The sequence below is a fragment of the Haliotis cracherodii genome, unplaced genomic scaffold, assembly GCF_022045235.1.
Source record: "Haliotis cracherodii isolate W230 unplaced genomic scaffold, xgHalCrac1.p SCAF_1, whole genome shotgun sequence".
Classification (NCBI taxonomy): domain Eukaryota; kingdom Metazoa; phylum Mollusca; class Gastropoda; order Lepetellida; family Haliotidae; genus Haliotis; species Haliotis cracherodii.
Window position 1 is genome coordinate 85,080,319 of NW_027266264.1, and position 17,286 is coordinate 85,097,604.

The 17,286-nt window shown below is 40.5% G+C and overlaps 1 protein-coding gene across 1 annotated transcript; it reads right to left on the reverse strand.

Annotated features, from left to right (window-relative positions):
- Positions 1-8,621: 8,621 nt before the first annotated feature.
- On the reverse strand, positions 8,622-16,813 carry LOC139470113 (6-pyruvoyl tetrahydrobiopterin synthase-like). Its single transcript, XM_071252409.1, has 6 exons — positions 16,701-16,813; positions 15,193-15,272; positions 14,773-14,795; positions 13,676-13,732; positions 9,207-9,277; positions 8,622-8,772 (listed from the first exon to the last, which is right to left on the reverse strand). The coding sequence occupies exons 1-6, from the start codon at positions 16,772-16,774 to the stop codon at positions 8,622-8,624; spliced, it is 456 nt and encodes a 151-aa protein (XP_071108510.1). The 5' UTR covers positions 16,775-16,813.
- Between the last annotated feature and the right edge of the window lie 473 nt (positions 16,814-17,286).

The window sequence follows — 17,286 nt, forward strand, 5'->3', positions numbered from 1 at the left end:
TTACGTCATTTGCTGACGTCATTGGCTGACGTATCTTTGTCAGCCATGTTTTATCAAATATAAAACAAACGTGACCCAAATTCTTGTTGTTTTCAGGTATGTATGATAATTAACGGTAAAGATAAGACCACAACATAGGTATTTATGTAGATAAGAACATGTAGATTTGAAATAACCATATTTGGCTGTATAGATAATGTTGTAATTAGATAATTACTTGCTTAACGATAACGCTTCGCCCAGTCAGTGTTCGCGGAAGACATGGTAGCGAAGGACAGTCAAGGTCATTTGTCGTTTGAGTACTCACACAAATATATATGATGTGTATCGCTGTCAAACATGTACACACACTCCTCAGGCAATGTTTTCAAGCAAAAGTTAGGATAAAAAGCTATATTTGTCCACACCTCGCTGATCGTTCATATTTGAGGTCACGTGACCTCCCACATTTTCATGTACATCATTTGGCATACCTTCGTTGTATATTTTGTAAGAACACACTTCAAGCATATAGCATAATCATTGTAAATATAATTTTTCTGCATTAAAACATTATAATTGAGCTGAACCAAAATAAGTTACAACACATCCCATTTCATAGCATAGCATGTTTTAGTTAAAGGGAGGTAATTCTTGTTGTCTTGTTTACACACTGATTTTACGACACTTCACAATGTAATGCAGTTTGACTCAATACTCATTTATAAGATAATCTGTAATTTCTTAGTTTTCATTTGTAATAACAAACTATTGGAAGTATAATTCATTAAGGTATTATTTTCACACATAACATATGCCAAGTATATAATTAGTTCACTTTTATAGAGTATTTGATGATTTATGCAATGTTGTAATACAGTATGGAAATTTAGCATCTCACTGGTGTTATGGTTACCATGAATGCATGGATTTATCTTTTAAGGTTTCTTGAAAGTTGATATTAATGTTATCAATTAGTTCCATTGCAAGTTGTGTTGATGGGTCTTGTCATCTAATGTTGACATCGAAAATATAAGTAACCAAGAACTAGTTGGGTATTATAATACTTTATTGTATGCCTAGTATATTTAATGAGTGTTGATATTTTATCCGTTGCGCCACACCAAGTTGAAAACTTGAAGTATAAACATGTATTAACATGACGTATCTTTGTCAGCCATGTTTTATCAAATATAAAACAAACGTGACCCAAATTCTTGTTGTTTTCAGTTTTCAGCCATTCTGAGTGAATGTGACCTGGGTAACATTCTCATACAGTACATCATGTAGCACCCAACATGTTAAGCAAGTGCTCAGTCTTGGTCAATATCAACTATATTGTGCCCTCTACAGAACGCCTCTAGCACGCTATGTCTAGTGTTTTGACCTAATGGTCAACATACACGTACCTTCTGGCCTCGGTCGTCGAGATGTGTAACGCTACCGGACAGTGTCAATGCAGTTACAACACTAAATGAAATGTGTCTAAATTTATTCCCCCATATAAACATATCACAGGTGATTCCGTGGCAATTCATTGGTTAACCAAGCACTTCATTTTACGTTATGTCCACACATCTAAACACCAAAAAGCGAAGTAGTGTTGCCTGATTGGCTGATAATAGCGTGGGCGTACATTAGCCTCACTGTTGTACTGCATTATCACTGATTCGTATCGTTGTCTGCAACTGGTTGTGTTAACGATGAAGTATGCAGCCCGTGGAGTTATGATTGTTGTGGGCGTTTATGGATTTTTGAATTTAAAAACCAGTGCGCTCACTGTGTAGATCCGCAAAACTTAGTCTTTGTACATTGTTTGATAGGCATTACTTAGAAGTTGACGGATGACAAGATAGACACAATTTAATGGATAACAACTTCTTTAATACTGTGAAAAGCGACGTTTCGGTATAGATCCTTATACCGTTGTCATACCCGTTGTTTATACCGAAACGTCGCTTTTTACAGTATTAAAGAAGTTGTTATCCATAAAATTGTGTATATCTTAGTCTTTGTACACTCTGTAAGACTTGTTTGTTTTTTTTGTTTGTTGTTTAACGCCGCACTCAGCAATATTCCAGCTATATGACAACAGTCTGTTGTCATTCCAAGGTATAGCTGACAAAGACATATTTCGGAGTACTTCAGTCCAGAGGACACATTCTGGTAAACCTCCTTAAATGAAGTGAAAAAGCTTATATACATCTTGTGCACATTTATCGAGGGCATTGTGAACATCGCCATTTGTATTTCGTCGTTTGAAAAGCGATCCTGTTGGAAAGTTGTCACAATTATCCCATGCATAATCGTACAAGCTCTCGCGGACATAATTGATATCATTCATGCTTTTGTCGTAAAACTAAGTAGGCTTTCCATGAATGATCGCTTTTCTTTGTGTCTAAGTTTTTGCTTAATCTCCAGATACATGGCTCTGTCCTGTTTATCGCTGGGCTGTGCACTGTAGACCTCGTCGGATTCTTCTATTGTTGGTCAATCAGTACCCGAGCGCTCACTGTGCGTCTGAGTTGGGTTAAGTTGAGTTGGGTTGTTAACACATGTGTGGCTAGATAGAAAGATGTCTTTTTACAGATTCCGACCAAAAAAACAACATAAACTCACTTTCCAAGAAACTTCGTTTTCACGGTATTGTTTTCCTGTGATGCTCAGTTGTTAGGAGGAACTTTCTCAAGCTGTACAGCTGTATAGATCATGAGATAAGTAGCACGTTTCTCTGAGCGATGTTACGTGCGACCGTCCCCTTCGACGGTGATCTCCCATTATACTCTACGTACAAAACTGGATGTATAAAATTGCACGAAATACGAAACGGACGAAAACAAACGAAAACAGGACAAAGAAACGGGGTAAAATGGATGTTATAAAGCATGAACGTTTTATCATCATCGGTGCAAAGAATTAATATATTCGAGTAATCATAATATCTGTTATGATATTTCATGGACAAATCAGTGTTCAGAACAGCGAATTCTACCACGTGTTGGCTATTCACGGCACATTTTAACAAGATGCAAATCACGTACATTCGCCATGTTCAGCGTAGGTATTGTGATAACGTGGGGACCTTCTGATCTGTAACTGGAAACTTTCAGTTCACCTCCATATGTCCTGTAAATATTCTGAACAGTAAACATTATTATTTATTGTCTTTGTCTCTGTTTGTGAGCCGAATAAATGACTTCCATTATCCTGCCAAATTATGATAAATTTATGATCATGTGAATTGTCTGGTCAAACATAAAACAAAATAGTTCTCATCTAGAACGATGATGATTTGTACCAAGGCCATGACTATGTAGCTTGTGCTTCAGGAGACGTCATGTCAAATATGTTTTTGGTTTGGTTTGGTTTGGTTTGGTTTGGTTGTTGTTTAACGCCGCACACAGCAATATTCCAGCTTTATGACGGCGGTCTGTAAATAATCGAGTCTGGACCAGACAATCCAGTGATTAATATCATGAGCATCGATGTAATCACTGCGGCCTATACACCACCCTCCTTATACACCATTGTGCCTGTAAACTTCATCTCTCACCAAGAACATCCTTGGAGTCGACTCGAATTTGATAAAATAAAGATGCTAGCGGTATTTCATTTACGTGGTCGTTTTATTCCATGTATTATGTACACGATGTCGGGACAATAGCGGGCTGACACGAACTATTAACGCACATATCACTGTTGAAAATGGTGTGTGTCATTGTTTACATTTCACTAATGTGTCTCGAAACAACTTAGTTTTCCTTCACTAAAAAGAAACAATGGACGTTATTCTCGTGGCGTATACATCGCAACAGTATTATGAAAATGCTAAAAAACACATTTAACTAACAGTTCTAGCGTTTTTCTACAGTAAATACATGTCGTGTCCGCCATGTTTGTTTGTCTAGTGGAGGCCGCCATTGTACAGTCATTGCCTTGGGTCAGTGTAGCGCCAGCGCAGCATACCCAGGGAACCAGGCTGGATTCGGGAGGATTCCATGACGTTACTCTTGAAGTTAGTCGTAATGTCGTTACATTCTACAATACTAAACATTTTTTCATGGTCATACATTTATCAAACACGTACATACAGTATGAGACATTACTCTGACACATATTGGTCAGTAGACGCAAAGTTATTCATCACACTTATTTCTCATATTTTTGCATGCTAGGAAATGAACGTGTAATCCGGGGTCCATCTGAACAACGTTTGAAATGTACGGGTCACTTCGCCGCCAAATTTGCACTTATTACGCAGTTCATGAAATAAAAGAGCATTCTAGCGACTATGAACATACATGACAGAGGTGTGTAAATATAGACATCGTTTTTCTTGTTTTTTCTAACGTATGCAATAATCGTAAATGCTGTTTACACAACAATTAGCACAAATAACCTTGCCCATGTAATCGTGTATGACAAGGTTTCAAATTATGCTACGTTTCATACGCTCCTAAATGTTCACCCGCGAAGATCCGGGGTAGAATAGATCTTCAGCAACCCATGCTTGCCGTAAAAGTCGACTATGCTCGTCGAAAGAGGCGACTAACGGTATCAGGTGGTCAGGCTCGCTGACTTGGTTCAAGCATGTCATCGTATCCCAACTGCATGGATCGATGCTCATGATGTCAATCACTGGATTGTCTGGTCTAGACTCGATTATGTACAGACCGCCGTCATATAGCTGGAATATTGCTGAGTGCGGCGTTAAGCAATAAACATATAAATAACACTCCATGACACTCCATGACACAAATGACACTCCAATCGGGAGTTTTAAGGAAAGAGATGGGCCGTAAAATCCTCAGATAAGCGTTTTCATTACGAGTAACGGGTATGCGTCCATTTAAAAGTAGCTTGACAATCGCTTTGACAGCTTTGATTTGATCTCTAGACATACCATGTATGTCATCAAGGGTCCAGTCATAATCATTGGGTAGAATGAGCTATCTGAGGAGGAGTGTAATGATGCAGCACATATCTGGCCATTCTCGATCGAAAGTTAAACTTAGTTCCTCCTTAAATAATAATTTTCAACCTTTAATTCTATTCTAGTGTTATTTGGTTACAATACAGAGATAGGAGTAGGTAAACTATTAGGATGTACAAAGAGCTTGGTTAGGTAGTTGCAGATGTACCGTGACACCAACATATCATTTCGTAGTTTATCTGCACTAAACGTAGCCACGATCACAGTCTCCACTTCTTCATCTTTGAAGCAAGAAAAATAAACAGTGAAATCCACAAGTTTTGGACGTCGATTGTTGTAATGCTTTCGTGTTTTACCGATAATGACGACAATGTTTCGTTTTAAATGGAGTAAATTCTCGGTTATAATAATCTGGTTTGTGACCAAAACTATCAAAGAAATCTGCAACATCGATTTCAAAATAGAAAGCAACCCAATATTGTCCTCTCGACCGCGCCACATCCGTGGTGGTAACACATCTCCAAGCTCCATGTTGTGATGAGGAGGGTAAGGTATCTGGGGCTAACAACCCGACTTTGCGTTAGCGAAGACTCGGATCACTCTGTATAGCACACAACAATTCCCCTTTGTTCATGGTTTACTTCAGAGACACGTTTCTATGACGGTCGTGAACTTGACTAGGGTTGTGATATTGAAAGTGTGGGTCAGGTCCTGGGTGAACTGTACTTCCAGGCGGAGATTGCCGGACCGGACTAGGTTCAGGTTCAGGTAGTCCTCATCCGTGACTGTGTCTTGAAGACTGAATACGTACAGGGCGTAGCCAGTAGAAAACTCTGTGCGTTCAATACCGAGGCCTCTGTCTTTTTGCTGTGCATTGTTCAAGTAATACAGGCTGGTGTAAGCTTCGATGTCATCCGTCTCGAGCTGACGTTCTGGGACACTGGTAGCATTTAGATAGAGACCCACGCATTTGACAATGTCTCCTTCAATACAGAAAGGGTGTTGAAGGGTTGACTGTGTAGGAACCTCGAACCCCATCACCTTTGACCAGGGACATAATGAGTCGACTAGGCATTTCATCCAGAAACATATTGCCCCATGTGTAGGACAAATGAGCCGATGGGACTTGTGAGCAAGGATTAAGGCGTCATAAACTTTCAGGTACACGTCGGCAGTTCAATGTTATATTACTTACTGCTTTCTCCCGACATCAAGACGAAGGATGTGTTGGATCAGTGTCATAAAAATCGGCCACTGTGTCTCCGGTATCTTTGTAAAATAGTTGACTTTTAAGCTTGGCATCCATGCCATTCTCCAGAAGGGATTGCATCATGGTCTTGTGACGATAACCCCCATTGCTGGAGCTCACCTGCTGTCCCTGTAGGTAAACACTGATCTGAGACCAAAGACTCTGCAATGTCAGGTTGACGGTTTTTCTCCTTATCAGTGAGATGCTAATGATCAGCACGAGTCACTCTCAGTTTGACGTGAATTCTGGTTCGACACAAATCGATGTAAGCGCTACCAGCGTTGTCAATGTGGAATTCCACGGGACTGGAGTCCGTGATGCCCGAGAGAGGGCGAACATTGTCGTAATACTTGTAGGGTGCTAGTTTGATAGGAATCCAGTTCAAACAAATCCAGAGAAGAAGGGAGAGTTTCTATAAACTGCTTCTCTGTGAGTACCGACATGTTACTGGGGGAAAATGTCCTTTTTACCAATGCTTGGAGTATTGTTAAACTTCAGAGATGGCCTTCCCGACGAACTTTCTTCGGTGTGACAATTTATTCACCTACTTGCCTTTTTATAGCGTTGGTTCTCTACTGTGCAGCCTCTGCTTTTTCAACCACATCTTGGCTGTGTGACGTCACTTTCATTTTGACCGATGATCTAGCCGATTTTGAGGCTGGGGGCTTTCTGGGTAGAATGGAAATGATTTGGAATCGAGGACGTCCCTTCATCACTGGTGCGTTAGAACCTTTCGATCGATTTTAAAAGAAGTGCATGAATGTACTAGGCTCGGTATATACAATTTGCGTTCCACAGTTTCAGTCTAAAAATGGATAGCGACGCAAGACACGGGACACGTTCACGCCTTTCAGAAATGAGTGTGAGGCACCCTCTGCACACTTTATATATATTTGAATTCCGCAAGTATGTACCGTGGTAGATAGAAATAGTAATTGGAACCGCAAATCAACACTTCTTACAAAAGGGATTAAATCCTCTCCGACGTGAGAACTATCGCACAGATTGCACATCAATTCTATCTACAGTGGAATTGTTCATGTCTTTCAAGTTTAGCTTGCCAAACTTTAACTCTACTAAAGCCACCAACCACATTCCTTCTAGCTGTGGGCGTTGAGACAGCACGGTAACAATAGGGGGAATTGGGAAAAGTAATCCTGGAATCTGAACTGCTAAATAGGACATATTTATCCATGTTTGCACGTTTTCCACTACACTTTCGAGTACCCAACTATCGAAACTGAATGGCCAACCAACCCACCTCTAAATCTTTTTCGACTTTCCGAAGCTCTTGTTCGTGAAAAAAACGTCCTTGCACAGATTAGTCATAAAAATCTTGCAATCTGTAAAGTGGTATGCTTTGTCGACGTGTTCGCGAGGTAATTTCAAACAACTCTTCTGTCCAACGCAAGTTGCTAAAGCATTTTCTTAAATAACAATTACTTATTCCCACTATATCGCCCACTTTAAAGCGAAATTTGTTGATTTTCTTCTTGCTCTGAATGCTTTTCAAAACTGGATTCATCTACAGATCTGCCCATACCTCGATTTCGTTTCGCTTGGTAACATCGGCGGGCACCCATTTTCCCAAACTTCAATGTACCGTGTGATTGTAGATGAACACTACATCTGATGAAACATCCACGTACCGTTCTATGTTATAGTGGGTCAGATACCTTGATATTAGGGATCGTTAAGTCCTTATCACTCTCTCTGCATAATTGGCTTTGATGTCTTCATTGTGTGTCACGATTAATGTGATGCTCTGGTTCTCTTCAAAGTACTGAAATGTATATTTAAATTCATTTCCCTTATCCACACGTATCTTTTTAGGAAGTCTGTTTTGAAACCACTTTTCATGTTCTACATATGGGTCGTCAGTGGCTTTCCATCCTCTCAGACCAATGTCACATCTAAAATAATAGCAGCTATCAGCACGGTTCAAGTTGACGCGTCCAGCATGTGCCATATCTTCCAACGACTGGTTCAATCGTCTCGGCCAATCCTCAAACGAGGATAATCTTTCGAAATATCTCAAGTCCTGTGACACAGTGGACTTTATGCTAGGCACATCATCTATAGCCTACAGCGTACGTACAGAGCGCTAAGTCACCGGCCATTGTTCAAAATCCTCCAAGAATCTTCCAGGAATGTTTACCCGCTCCATTGTACTCTTCATCTCTCTATTAGACGGCCTGCTTGTTTAGAGGATTCCACATTTGTTTTCATTGAGTTATACATTTTACACTAATTGTGTCTTATGTTCCTCTTTCGATGTGATAAGAAAGAACAAACAGATACAACTCAATAATGCATTTTATATTCCAGAAAGGGCATGTTGAACATATTCGTGCAACGTATGTGCGATAGACTGCAGGGTAGCAGATTAAGCTTTCCGCGGACGTGCACGTTCTCTCCGCGGCAGGTTCCCGTGTGTCTCGCGATCAGCTGCAGCGTCGACTAGTGTAACTGAGAAAGCCCGGCCGCGTTCTCCCCGCGATACGTGGCCGCGTCACTCTCTTTGGACTGCATGTGCACTTCATACAGGAGATCGTCATCGAGCTTACTCTTCAACTGATTCCAGATGAAGATGACAATGTTCTCCGAGGTTCTACAAATAAATCGATATTCAATATGTTAAAATACACGTAATAACAAAGTTGATAATAACAATTGTAATCAGTCACCAGCGAAATGCACACCCCACAGAGGATACTTAGGGATAGAGCATACTTGACATTCTGTGTGTGGGCATTGGGGTGGGATGGGATTTTGTTTAGAGATGAGCTATTTTTTCAGCGCAAAACTCAAAGTACGTGATCTAGACTACCAGTTGTCGGACTTTCATTTTTGTGGAAGCCTTGGTGGCTGTGTGGGTTAGATCGCTGACTTTGTGTGCTGGCGATTAGGTGCCTCACTCTGGCAAGTGTGAGTTCGAATCCCGGACGGGACTCAACCCAAAATAGTACTAGAATCTGTAAACTAAGAAAGTGTTATCACAAATATAACATTTGTTACATCTGAAGACGAGGCTAGCCGACTCACGGGACTGTATGCCGGAAGTGGGGGACGTCGACGTTGATGTTCTTGTGGTCGAGGACATCCATGATGCATTCCTGGAATCATAACTGAATCATAATCCTGTTTATACGGTTTTGCGGGTGGCCAAGGACTTTAATACAATTGTGAGCACACACCATTAGAGCGACACACGTGTATATTTAAAGAAACATAATCACATATAAATCATTAGAGAAACACGTCTTTACAACGACACACTTTTTAATTTATTTGTTGTTGTTGTAAAGTAATATAGTTTTCGTTTAGGACATGTATCGGATAGCACTAGGATGAAACAATACAATCTGTAAATTCTAAAGGGTTTGAAACAGTGTCATATTTCAAATTCAAAAAGAAACATCTGTTTTCGATTTGATTCCTTTGACACCACATCTGGGATGTCATGGATCGTAGTGTTCGACTGGGACCACATCCTCCAGCCAACCGACAAGAAAGTGATCCAGGCACAGCAAGAAGAATGGCGACGTATGCTGTGTGACGTCGTCAGACGACTAACTTTTCCTGTGCGCTGGCGAGTATTTACGTGTCTTGTAGCAGGAGGTGGTCATACACGCCATTAATGTGACGCGTCATTCAACTTGAGCGATTTTTTATGTGTGTTTTTTCCATTACGTTTTGTCTATTAATATAAGATGTATGACTAACACTATAAATGCAGATTTCGTTGAGACTTTAATCTTTTCAATACCTTGTACTTCATGCATCTATCTTTTGTGGTTTTTCAACTAGAGCGATTTAATACCATGGTACAGTTTCTTTTGCCCGTCAGTTTTTTAAAGTTTTATCACGTTCCCAAAAGACATGACAGACGTTTCCACTGACAACACTCTAAAAGCTACATACGCTGTTTCTCACAAGATTCATAGTTAATAATATATTTTTGTGTAGATATTTGTATGTAGAAATCAGTTATATAAAAATCTAAAAGTTTTATGTCCAATCTTTAGACAGTAAATATTCTTTTTTCCATTTAAACTCACAATTAAAGAAATTGATTGCCTTTTTTCGCAAACTATAACAGGTTTCATCAGATCACTTAAGCATCTGTTTATAAACTGAGGGGCAACAGTGAATATACCTATTTTTTTTTTTATGTAACTGAACATTGAAAGAACTCTTGTTAAATTTGATCATGTCCACTTAACCATCACTCATTCCTGCAACAGTTGTAAAAAGTAATCTGAGGCAGGGCGATATTGTGTAAAATAATTTGGTTCAACGACGACAGGGAAAAACATGATTTTTTAACCACATGACCCCTTCTACGTTTAAAAAGTGGTAAATTTCAAAGATTTCTTAGATGCCCATCAGCATTTGTGTATAATGCGAATTTTTGTTTAATTTACAAAAGTCAAATCATATTTTTAAAAACTATAACCTTGTACCTAGAAGTACTCTTTGAGTGCTGACTCAGCGCCAGCACAGTTTATTTTTTATATTGTATGGCAAGTTTTTAATTGAAAATCATCCATATGATAAAAGCAACTGAGAGGTAGTTTCTTCTGCTCCTCAGTTCACACGTTCTGTAAAATTATGTTTCTACTTTTCGCGATTGTTGCTTTCCATAAGATAGTTTTAATGCGTTAATAAAGGCTCTAAAATTAAACATGCGTAATCCAAGAAGCACTTCTACAAACACATTTACAAACATGATCCGTTACAGGTCAAACATTCGCAAAGCACATGCGTAAATGGACACATGCACAGAGCTACACATGCACAGGTACACATGATTGTGGATAAACATATGAACACACGCACGCACGCACGCACGCACGCACGCACGCACGCACGCAGACACATGCACATCTACACACATGCGCAGATACAGATGTGCACAGACACACACATATGCACAGATACACACACAAGCACAGACACACACAAGCACAGACACACACATGCACATACGCACGCATGCACAGATACAGACATGCACAGATACACACATATGCACAGATACACACACATGCACATTTGCACACATGCACAGATACAGACATAAAGAGACACACATATGCACAGATACACACTCATGCACAGACACACAGATGTACATACACACATGCACAGATACAGAAATACACAGACACACACATATGCACAGATACACACATGCACAGACACACACATGCACAGACACACTCATATGCACAGATACACACAAATGCACAGATACACACACATGCACAGATACACACATGCACAGACACACACAAATGCACAGACACACACATGCACAGACACACACATATGCACAGATACACACATATGCACAGATACACACATGCACAGATACACACATATGCACAGACACACACATATGCACAGACACACACATGCACAGATACACACATGCACAGATACACACACATGCACAGACACACACATGCACAGATACACACATGCACAGATACACACATGCACAGACACACACATATGCACAGACACACACATATGCACAGACACACACATGCACAGACACACACATGCACAGACACACACATGCACAGACACACACATGCACAGATACACACATGCACAGATACACACATGCACAGACACACACATATGCACAGATACACACACATGCACAGACACACACATGCACAGACACACACATGCACAGATACAGAAATACACAGACACACACATGCACAGATACACACATGCACAGATACACACATGCACAGATACACATATGCACAGATACACACACATGCACAGACACACACATGCACAGACACACACATGCACAGATACAGAAATACACAGACACACACATGCACAGACACACACATGCACAGACACACACATGCACAGATACACACATGCACAGATACACACACATGCACAGACACACACATGCACAGATACACACATGCACAGATACACACATGCACAGACACACACATATGCACAGATACACACATGCACAGACACACACATGCACAGACACACACATGCACAGACAGACACATGCACAGATACACACATGCACAGATAGACACATGCACAGATACACACATATGCACAGATAGACACATGCACAGATACACACATGCACAGATACAGAAATACACAGACACACACATGCACAGACACACACATGCACAGACACACACATGCACAGATAGACACATGCACAGATACACACATGCACAGATAGACACATGCACAGATACAGAAATACACAGACACACACATGCACAGACACACACATGCACAGATAGACACATGCACAGATAGACACATGCACAGATACACATACATACACAGATACAGAAATACACAGATACACACATGCACAGATAGACACATGCACAGATACACATACATACACAGATACAGAAATGCACAGATACACACATGCACAGATAGACACATGCACAGACACACACATGCACAGATACACACATGCACAGACACACACATGCACAGACACACAAATGCACAGATACACACATGCACAGATAGACACATGCACAGACACACACATGCACATACTAACACATGCACCGATACAGATATACAGACACACACATATGCACAGATACACATACATGCACAGATACACACATGCACAGATACACATATATGCACAGATACTCTTACATACACAGATACAGATACATGCACAGATACACACATATGCACAGATACACACATATGCACAGATACACAAACATTCACAGACAGACTCATATGACAGATACACACACATGCACACATACACACACATGCACAGACACACAGACATGCACACATACAGACACATGCACAGATACACATGCACGCACAGATACACATAAGTACAGATACACACATATAGACATGCACAGATACACACATATAGACATGCACAGATACACACATATAGACATGCACAGATACACACATATAGACATGCACAGATACACACATATAGACATGCACATACACACATATAGACATGCACAGATACACATAAGTACAGATACACAATATAGACATGCACAGATACACATAAGTACAGATACACACATATAGACATGCACAGATACACATAAGTACAGATACACACATATAGACATGCACAGATACACACATATAGACATGCACAGATACACACATATAGACATGCACAGATACACACATATAGACATGCACAGATACACATAAGTACAGATACACACACATGTACAGATACACAGATACAGACATGTACAGATACAAACATATAGACATGTACAGATACACAGATATAGACATGCACAGATACACACATATAGACATGTACAGATACACATAAGTACAGATACACACATGTATAGATTCGCACAAGTACACAGGTACACACATGCATATGCACGGATATACACTTGCAAAGACACACTCGGGCACAGATACTCAGCCACACACAACCAGGCATAGTTTTATATACATATTCTTACAGTCATAAGACGTTTTAGTATGGTAAGGTTGAAGACCATCCCTGTGACTGGATGAACCTGAAACATATGACCGGAGACATGGACATTGAAGACTTGAGGACATGGACATTGAAGACTTTGGACATTGAATACTTGATGATATGGACATTGAAGACTTTAGACATCGAATACTTGAGGATATGGTCAGTGAAGACCTGAGGACACGTTCATTGAAAACTTGAGGATATGGTCATTGGAGCCTTCAGACATGATCATTAAAGTCTCGATACATAGACATTGGAGATTTGAGACATGGTCATTGAAGTCTCGATACATAGACCTTGGAGATTTGAGACATGGTCGTTGAAGACTTGAGGATATGGTCATTGGAGACTTGAGACATGATCATTAAAGTCTCGATACATAGACATTGGAGATTTGAGACATGGTCATTGAAAACTTGAGGATATGGTCATTGGAGACTTGAGACATGGTCATTGAAGTCTTGAGGACATGGACATTGCGGACATGAAGACACGGATATTGCATATTGTGGTGAGAACATTTTAACCAGTCAATGTCCGATCAAGGTAGAAGTGTTCAAGAAATTCAGTGAGTGAAGCATTAATCTGTATGTGTAAGATTCAATGTGATATCCTAGGCAGGACAATGGTCAGTTTGTGGAAGGAAGCATTAATCTGTATGTGTAAGATTCAATGTGATATCCTAGGCAGGACAATGGTCAGTTTGTGGAAGGAAGCATTAATCTGTATGTGTAAGATTCAGTGTGATATCCTAGGCAGGACAATGGTCAGTTTGTGGAAGGAAGCATTAATCTGTATGTGTAAGATTCAATGTGATATCCTAGGCAGGACAATGGTCAGTTTGTGGAAGGAAGCATTAATCTGTATGTGTAAGATTCAGTGTGATATCCTAGGCAGGACAATGGTCAGTTTGTGGAAGGAAGCATTAATTTGTATGTGTAAGATTCAATGTGATATCCTAGGCAGGACAATGGTCAGTTTGTGGAAGGAAGCATTAATTTGTATGTGTAAGATTCAGTGTGATATCCTAGACAGGACAATGGTCAGTTTGTGGAAGGAATGTTTTCTACTCACCGGTCCACGCAGCGTCACACGAACTGTGAACAAGAAGAGGGAAGTGTAGAGCACAACCCCATCCGTAACTCAAGCAATCCTACTGATGTAATCTAAAACATGATGTCGTAGTGTAATGGCTGAAACATTACGAAAGTTAATATCAACATACTGGTGACAAAATGGGAGAATGTAATTTGTCGCAAACAGGAAACACAAATCTAACAACAAAAGTTGTATTTCAGGAAGGAATAAATGGTATACTGGGTATCCATGGGGGATGTTTCTACAACATCAACCAGACATCACAGTGCTCTTGATCATCATCTTAAAGGCATTTTACATGAAACACAAAACGTTGCTACTTTGTTCTTTATCTGACTTTTTCCACATTTCTTACGACACATTATGCATGTCACTTCGCCTTTGTACTGATCTTACCTTTGTAGTTGTGGCCATGCCCATTTACTGAGTGGTATTTTCCAAATACTTTCTCATTTTCCACATCTGTCAGCTTTTCACTACGAAAGAAATGTTTATACAAACAATGATTTGAATGTTTACATGAGTAGTGAAACCTTGTTAATCCAGACAGTACAGTTCCCAGTGAAATCGTCCGCATTAACAAATGTCTGGATAAACTAATCATCAGCATGGACTGCCACGGTTACAGTGTATGCTGGGGTGGGTCAATCATTGGTATCACATAAGTAATGATACACTCTCGTTCCGGATATCTACTACTCAAAAGAGGTTTCCACTCACGCGATTCTTTCAAATGATATCATAGTATTACGATAATAGATATCATATAGTCATGTGAAAGAATGGGATGTTCTTAAACGTTTTTTGAGTAGTGTATTTAAGTATGGTGTAGGTATGGGAGTTTTATGGATTCAGCAGCTTGTGTCTGGTTCCATCTGTTGGGATCGAAATGGGTTTAACGCAATTTGGGCAGCAGTGACTTCATTGTGTGACTGTAGTTTTATGTTATCATTCTAAGCTTGTGCTAGGTCACGGAAGTTTTTCTATTTCTTTGTTAAAAGTTGAGTTTAACACCCATTGTGCAGCCGTTATGGAAAATCAGTGTGTCAGTTGGAGGAATAGAGCCACAGTTTGGAGATGTTCACTCTGTAATGAGTGAGTGAGTGAGTTGTGTTTAACGCCGCTTTTAACAGTATTCCAGTTATATCGCTGCGTGTCAGCTTAATGTGGGAAGAAAGCCCGAAGTGGTGCAGGTCTCAGACGTTTACCACTTCGGTGAAACCCACGAGCACGGGTATGGTGCTGACAAACCTAGAAACATAATCGGGGCGAACCGGGATTGGAACCCACAATCAGGGACGCAACTCTGCATAGCGAATCGCGGCGGCTTAGACGACTGGGCCACCTGTGCCCCCCACTACTAATGAAACCGACGGGCAAACGTATGGCTCTAGCTGCAGTGAATGTCAGATGTTACACGTCTAAAGTAGCCAGGACTTCAGTTTCTAAACAATAGTACTTGTTGCCAGATCATCATAATGCTGCCTTTGGTGGCAGTAGAGCAACATAGGTAATCGTTAGCTCGTCACGGCGAAGACCCGGGTTCGATTCCCAACATGGCTTCAAAGTGTGAAGACCGTCATATGGCGGGAATATTTCTAAACGCAGCATAAATGCTCGCTCCCTCACAATTGCCACTTTTACTTAAACACGGCGTGATTGTAAAACCACCGACCCTCTTTATGGGCACTGTGGCCAGTTCCCACACTCTAAATATACGTTTTGAAGTTTACGTGAAGAGTGAGTGAGTATGGTTTTACGCCGCTTTTAGAATATTCCAGCAATATCACGACGGGGGACACCAGAAATGGGCTTCACACATTGTACCTATTTGGGGAATTGAACCTGGTCTTCGGCGTGACGAGCGAACGCGTTAACCACTAGGCTACCCCACCGCCCCTTACTTGAAGAGCCTGTGTGCGGCGCTGAATGTTTCCGTTCTGCTGATGTAAACAATTCTGTCCTCAGTCGGCTCCATTGTCCTGCAAGAGAGGAGTAGGCCATCCTCGATTTTCCAGTATATAATATCTCCATTCCTAACTGTATACAATGAAAATTGAATTTCTGAAAAGAATGTGGAAAGAAATGAGCAAATGCAGAAATGGAGAAAAAATGGAAACATCGCAAAACCACAACCGCGTGAGAGCCTGGCGCCGAAACACACCAACATGAAATGCAGGTGCAAAATCCAAGTGGGATTTTCATTTGCATATCATCACAGTCTAACAGCAAGTGAACAGCAAATGAAGCGACAAAACCCTTTCCATATCCAATAGAAATATCTGCATAAAGCAGAGTCAATTGTATGTTTCCGACCAAATCATGAGCAGGTGTTTATGAATCCCTATCACATACACATGATACCAGGTGTGAACGTATCTTCCCCTACGGTTGGACCCGTCACAAACACATGCAAAGGCAACTTTGTGAAAGCTTATTGAGGCCTTGAATGTTGTAACCTTGATTAGACTTCGGAGCAAGAGTCTTATG